The sequence below is a fragment of the Aptenodytes forsteri genome, unplaced genomic scaffold (genome assembly GCF_000699145.1).
Source record: "Aptenodytes forsteri isolate BGI_AS27 unplaced genomic scaffold, ASM69914v1 Scaffold236, whole genome shotgun sequence".
Classification (NCBI taxonomy): Eukaryota; Metazoa; Chordata; class Aves; order Sphenisciformes; family Spheniscidae; genus Aptenodytes; species Aptenodytes forsteri.
In genome coordinates, this window is record NW_008794456.1 from 1,650,986 (window position 1) to 1,658,235 (window position 7,250).

At 58.6% G+C, this 7,250-nt stretch overlaps 1 protein-coding gene across 1 annotated transcript in view; it reads right to left on the minus strand.

Annotated features, from left to right (window-relative positions):
* The window catches only part of RAB11FIP5 (RAB11 family interacting protein 5), a 47,523-nt gene that overhangs the window by 38,445 nt on the left and 1,828 nt on the right, over positions 1 to 7,250 (minus strand). The window contains exon 2 of the mRNA XM_009290715.1: positions 6,961 to 7,247. Coding sequence (XP_009288990.1) covers positions 6,961 to 7,247 — 287 coding nt within the window. The remainder of the gene's footprint in view (positions 1 to 6,960; positions 7,248 to 7,250) is intronic.

The window sequence follows — 7,250 nt, forward strand, 5'->3', positions numbered from 1 at the left end:
TCTCGCTGGCAGGGCATGGGAAGCTGAAAAGGCCTTGACTAGTGTAAGCACTGCTCAGCAACAACTAAAACATCGGTGTGTTATCAACATTGTTCTCACCCTAAATCCAAAACACGGCACTGTACCAGCTACTAGGAAGGAAATTAACTCTATCCCTGCCCCGAAACCAGCAAACAAAAGCGGAGCCTTCACGGAGCAGAACACAGCAAGAGTGTTAAACCCCTTAAACCGACCTTGGCAACTGGGTGAAAACAGGGTTAACTGGGCAGGTAGGAGCAAAACTAAGCACTGCCACCATTTCGTAAGCAGCATCACCATCACTGCAGCGCCTCGGTAATCTCCCCATGGGCTCCCAGCCTAGGGGTAAAGGCTTGCCCGGGACAAGCTGGCCACCAAGGACCCTATCCCAAGGCCTGGCTGCCTCCTGCCCAGCCTTGCCTCCGGCAGCGCAGAGAGCACCTTGACCTGATTTTTGGCAGGACTAACCCTCTCCTCCCCCTGCTCGGCGGTGTTTCGACACAGCAGGGTGTTTCCTGGCTTGGCTGAGATGCAACAACCCCTCAGAGCTGCCTTTCCAGCACCGAAACAAGGATTTCATCACAGCCCAGGGCATCCAAGGAGCTCACTGCTGCTCTCAGCTACCCCAAAGACCTTCACCAGCCTTGCCGGGCACCTCTGATCACAGTCCCCAGGGAAAAGGGCTCTGTTTGCCCTCGTATTAAAACTTTCCATCCCAAAACTATCATGGAGCAGCTATTTCCCCTCCGTCCTGCTGCAAGGTCTCTTCCTCTCCTAGGCTTAAGGACAGACATGCAGAGGACACGGCTGCAGCGATTTGGCCTCGGCTCATGTCTGATAGGGAGCAGAAAGTGGGCTCAGACCCTGGGTGCAAACATCTCCCCTAGCAGATGCAGCCAGAAGCCAAGGCCGCAGTAGGAACGGCAACGAGCACAAACCACCGCATCCGAGAAAGATGCCACAGCCAAGAGCCCGCAGGCCACAGCGCGTGCTCTGCTGCTAATGATCTCCACTGATTTTAATTTAATAAGGGAGGGCGACGGCCACAAGCACACCATGGGCTGACAGCAGTCCAGAGGGGTTGGCGGTAGAGACGAGAGCGGGTCCGTGCCCGAGGGAAACACGAGGGCAGTGCCACAGAAAGCACATTACCCGTCTGCTCTCACCACAGCAAGGAGGGGATGTGATGGGTACAACCAGCAAGGGGAAGGGAAAAGTGCCTGCTGTGGGGCTTAGCTCAGGAAGGACCAACAGACAGCGAGGGAGCCCCGGCAGGGATTCGGGGACTGCCCCTTGGCCCCAAGGATGCTTCTCATCCCTCCGAGGTTCCCACGCTGCTTTGCCGCTGAGTGGACGGGGCGACAACGTGAACTCCCGGAGGGCTTCTCAGTCAGCCCAGAGCCAAAACAAATTCAGAGCAACGTCCACCTGAGCCACCTCCGCCTCAGCCCGTTCCTTCCCCGCAGCCGTGCTGCTTCTCCCTCCCCATGCCAAGCCACGCAGCTGCACACAGCGACGGGGCTGACGGGCTCCCTCTCCAACCCGCTCTGCCAGCCGTCTTGGCCTGGCTCCATGACATCTTCCCCCCAAGCCCCCGAGGAAATCCCCATCCCTTTTCCACTGAGCCTTGCCCCAGAACTGAGCTCCATCAAGACATGGCGGAGAGAAGCCCCGGTGGCCTCAAGGACTTCAGCTAGAAAAGTTTAGCACCCAGAGGAAAGGTTTTGTAACCTGAGTAGCTTCTTTGCTGATGGAGAGCAAGAAGGAGAGTCTCGTTCCTGCTGCCAGGGTGGAGATGCTGCAGCTGCCCAGGTGAAGGGCTGCACGCAAGCCCAGACCCCTCCACAGTTGTGGAGGGATGGCAATGAGTTAAGGGAACTGCAGCAGAGAGGGCTTTGGGGAATTTGGAGCTGGGATAATGTTGCATGGCTAACAACTCCGCAAGACGAGTTCCCTGTCACAGAGACACCAAAGGCCACTCGCTGCTGTTGCTCCCCGTCCGAGGCAGCAGCCAGCAAGCAACTGCAAGTCACTGCAGGAAAACACCAGAGCCAGGAATCACGACTCCTCTGCTACACTTTCTGTCCCCTTACCCACAGGATCCCAGTGCTGCAAAGCCCTGAAGTTTGCTCTCTGGAGATCGAGCTCCAGCAGCCTGGTCTTTGCATGGCAAGCGGAGCTTCGCCCTGGAAGGCTCACGGCTTTAACCTTTCCCATTCATGAGGGGCTGTGAGGCCTTAGGGAAAGAAAGCAAATGAAAATGAGATTTCAAAGGGGGAGAAAGGAGGTAATGACAACTGTGGTTTTTCTTTACCCAGCCCAGTAAATCTTGGCTGCCCACTGCCCCTCCCCGCCATCAGCCTCGCAGCCCACGGAGCAAAATCAAGGCCCTTTCGGAGCAAAATCAAGGCCTTTTTGGGCCCCCACGCAGCGAGGTCCAGGGTCCAACCCCGCAGGTGTTACTATGTACCTCCCAACACCAAGCCCCCACCATGCCACCCACCCAACAGACCACGCTGGCCAAGGAGAAAACACAGCCTGACGGGTGTCAGATGGAAGCTCTTGTCTCGCTGCAGCTGAAGGCATTTCCACCCTCCCCAGATGCTGCATTGACAGGGATGGACGTGGAGATAATGCTCCCCGGCTTGCTGCCACGCCGCAGGGAAGGCAGGATGAGCCCCTGCGGGGGACTGCAACAGCATTTCCTGGATGTCAGGAAGCAGAAGCGATAGCTGCCTTCTGAATACAGAAAAAACCCTCTTCTGCTGGGCTGAGCCCTCGTTTCGGAGGGACTGACCACCCCGCTCTTCACCTGCCAAACTACCACGTCTCCCCCCATGCCTGTGCCGAGCCGGCAGCGCTCGAGGACCCACCAGCAGACCATTACGGTCGGACACGGTGATGGTCACCATGCCGGTATGCAAGCACTTTTATTGCACAGCCTCATCCTGACGGCAGCACTGGGCTTTGAGCTCCCAAAAAATGAGGTAGGACAGAGAGCTGCAGGGACCGGTCATGGGGGAGGGAAAGGTGAGGACCGGGAGCATCCCACCCGGGCAGGGCCACGGCGAAGGGTTTTCCTGATGGTAACCTGATTTGGAGGGTTTTTCTTTAGCCTGGAGAAAAGGAGGCTGAGGGGAGACCTCATCGCTCTCTACAACTCCCTGAAAGGAGGTTGTAGCGAGGTGGGGTCAGTCTCTTCTCCCAAGGAACAAGCGATAGGACGAGAGGAAACGGCCTCAAGTTGTGCCAGGGGAGGTTTAGATTGGACGTGAGGAAAAATGTCTTTACTGAAAGAGTGGTGAAACATTGGAAGAGGCTGCCCAGGGAAGTGGTGGAGTCCCCATCCCTGGAGGTATTTAAAAGACGAGTAGATGAGGCGCTTAGGGCCATGGTTTAGTGGGCATGGCGGGGGTGGGTCGGCGGGTGGGCTCGATGATCTTAGAGGTCTTTTCCAACCTCAATGATTCTATGATTCTATGATGCGGAAAGGTACTGCGTCCAGAGACGCACATCAGGCTCAACAGGGCAGTAAAAGGCATGTGTTAAAAATAAAAGCACTACACAGCTCAAGTGGGAAGGGAGAAATGATGCTCGGCACTGTTGCTTTGCTTGCCAACCCCAAGCCCTGGAGCTGCCTGAGCGTGGGACAAGCCTTGGGATGCCCAAAAAAGCCATGAGAGCTCTCAGGCTGCTCTTGGGCAAATCCAAGAGTTTATTTTCTGCTGGGCAAAACACTGAAGCGACTGAGACGTTTGGCTGAACAAGGCAGCTCATAAACATCCCTGGACGCTGGCTGACGGCTCATTCCGGGAGAAGAGTCCAAGTTTGACAGAGTATTTTCCATCAAGCTGAAAACAAGCATAAAAATCATCACCGGTAAAGTTTCCGTGCAACAAAAATCAGCAGGAAAATGGGAGCAAGGTCAACACGCTGACAATCAAGGCCTTTTTTTAAGTGAGGTCCCATTCCAGCTGGCAGCAGGTTTTATGCCCAGGAGCGAGGACTGCAGATGGGGTCCTAAAAAACAGTGTACGGCAGAGACTCAACTTATACGTCCCTCACTCGGGGGCCAATGGTTATCTCTGCTGCACAGGCCTGGGTGTGCTCCGCGGTGCAGTCCCAGAGAGGGGGAGCCTGTGTTTGGTTTGCCTTTTTTTAACCTGGGACTAAAATTTCCTCCTAAACAAAGCTGTTTGCAATGGGGCCGAACCAGATGTCAGAAGTTGGTTGGAAGCTTACGCGGCTCCCAGAGCCAGAACCCCAACCCTTCCCCTTCCCCCACCCGGCTAGACACGCTCCAGCACTCGGGACTCCCCTCCAAAAAAAGAAAAAAGTGCAGCCCCTTCCACACTGCAGACCTGCCACCCACCCTCGAGACACCTTCCAGCTCAGGGGTTCGAGTGCACGGACACGCTCGGGGCGCAGGGTGAGAGCTCTCCGTCGTGTTTTCTGTCTCACTTCCATCACCGGGGGCCACGGGCAAAGATAAATAGCCTTAAAAGCTCTTGCCATCCTGAGGGGAAGTTAATTTTTCCTATGCAAGCGAAGCTACAGGAAGGGAGGGAGATGGACAGCAAAAATCCTGGGGATCTCCTGCCTCGCAGCCCAGATCCCCTCCTTGGGCTGCAGTAACAGTGCTGCCGGGGCGACCGGCAGCCCTAACAGGCAGCACGGGGTCCAGCCGCTTTGGACGTTGCACCCGTGGGATTAACAGCCCCTGACGCCGAGACCTTTGAGACAAGACGACAGGCTCAGCCTCCCGAAACCTTCGCCGGACCGTCACAGGACCCCCCGCTTTGCACAGCTTTGTAAACTTCTGCTAACAGGAGCACGGCTTTCCTCGAGACACGGCTCCTACCCCGGCTCCCGGCACAGGGCTCACTACCCAAACCACAAAGACGGGAAGTTATTTCACATTCTCCCATGCCAAAACAACACGTCTCTGCCGACGCACCCGAAAGGCCGCGGATCGGCTCGCTCGCTCTGAAGTTTGCGCACGATGCTGGTTTGAATTAGGCCCGAAGAATTCAGATCCAGCTCCTCCGACACCACCCATTCTCCAGGCAGCGCTAATAAAAGCAAAATAAATGCTAGGCGGGGGAAACACTCAGACACTAACTCCGGGGTTAGTCACTTTTCCTCTGTGCCCACGCTCCCATTTTAGGGCAAGCAGGAGCCTCCATGGGCTGCAGATGCAAACAAGCCGCATTTCTCCACGGGAAAAGTTTTTCCAACCCCTTTTCACGCTAATCCCGCTCTCCGGGAGCGAGGCTGCACTATCTGCCAAGCCCCGGCACGCCCTCCGCCGCCTCCCCGGCCGTGCCCTGGGTAGGAGGGCGAGAGAGGCCTCTCCTCACGGTCCCGGAGGCACAGCAGCCCAGCCAGGTCTGCGCGGAGCAAAGCTCAGAAAACTTCTTCCCTAAAGGAATTTTTTCCACATTCCTGCATTTCTCTGCTTGGCAGACTGCAGCTTCGGGCAGCGAGCCAGCCGAATTCCTGGGGTCTGGGGAGCCAGTGAGCGGCGGGGACGCTCCCGGAGGCACACAGCAGCCCAGCCAGGTCTGCGCGGAGCAAAGCTCAGAAAACTTCTTCCCTAAAGGAATTTCATCCACATTCCTGCATTTCTCTGCTTGGCAGAGGCTGGAAAACATTATTATTGTTTTAAACCCTTCTGGGAGAAGGGGGAATAACAGCAAATCCCACACACACAGGGATTTATGCTGGAGGCAATATGGGGCTGGGGTTCAGTCCCCCGAACTGGGGGACCCTCCTGCAGCAGCACCGCGACAAACCAGGTCATGCTGATGGCCCCACCGAGCCGGTGGGGGCTGCAAAGCCACCGCAGCTGTCGGAAGGACAAACCACCGCAGGCATCTGTGCCACGGCTTCCCATGAGTGACAGACCCCGGGGGGACCCTCCCAGGATGCGGAGGGACCTCACGGCACCCTGTCCCCCGGGACCCCCTACCCAGAGGGAGGAAGGATCCCCTGATGCCTTGTCCCACACGACTCCCTTCCTGGGGGGTGGAGGGACCCCGAGACACCCCATCCTCCACAACAACCTTCCTGGAGCACACGTGACGTCCTATCCCCCGTGATGCCCTTCCCGGAGCATCCACGGATCCTGCGATACCCCGTATCCTGCGATGCCCTTCCTGAGTCATACATGGACCCCATGCCACCCCATCCTCTGACACCCTTCCCAGGGCACCCATGGACCCTGCGATGCCCCGTCCCCCGTGACACCCTTCTTGGGACACTAACGGCCCCTGGGATGGTGGATGACCTCCTGCGAAGCCCATCCTGGGGCATGTCTGGACCTCATGACACCCTACTCCCTGTGACACCCTCCCTAGGGTGTCCACGGACCCTGTGATGTCCTACTTCCCGCAACGCCCTTCCTGGGGCATGCACGGACCCTACCACACCCTACCTCCTGCAGTGCCCTTCCTGGGGCATGCCTGGTCCCCATGATTCCCCGTCCCCAGCGACACCCTTCTTGGGGCGTGCAGGGACCCTGTGATGCCCTACGTCCCGCAAAGCCCTTTCCTGGGGCATGCATGAGACTTACCACACCCCACCTCCTGCAGTGCCCTTCCCAGGGCACGCACGGACCCCATGACACCCCCATCCACTGCGATGCCCTTCCCGGGGCACGCATGGACCCCATGACACCCCCATCCACTGCGATGCCCTTCCCGGGGCACGCAGGGACCCCATGACACCCCATCCACTGCGATGCCCTTCCTGGGGCACGCAGGGACCCCATGACACCCCATCCACTGCGATGCCCTTCCTGGGGCACGCATGGACCCCATGACGCCCCATCCACTGCGATGCCCTTCCTGGGGCACACAGGGACCCCGTGACGCCCATCCCGGAGGCCTCCCCTGCTCTGCCCCCATGGGCGTCGGGCGATGGCCGGCAGGACCCACTCACCGCTCGTCGGGCGCGCGGCCCTGCTGCAGGGTGGGCTCCAGGGGCACCAGGGCCTGGCCCAGGAAGCGGTCCATGCCCACCAGGGCCCGGTGCATGACGGTGAGCACCAGGCCACCGCGGGCCGGGGCGCCCAGCTCGGGGGGCAGCTCGAAGGCGCACTCCTCACGCCCATCGGGGTTGCCGGTGCTCTTCTCGGCCACCGAGGTGCTGTACTTCTCGCGGCCCAGCTGGATGATGGTGTAGGCGTCGCTGGTGCCCGGCTTGCCGCCGCCCTTGCACCGCAGCCCGCG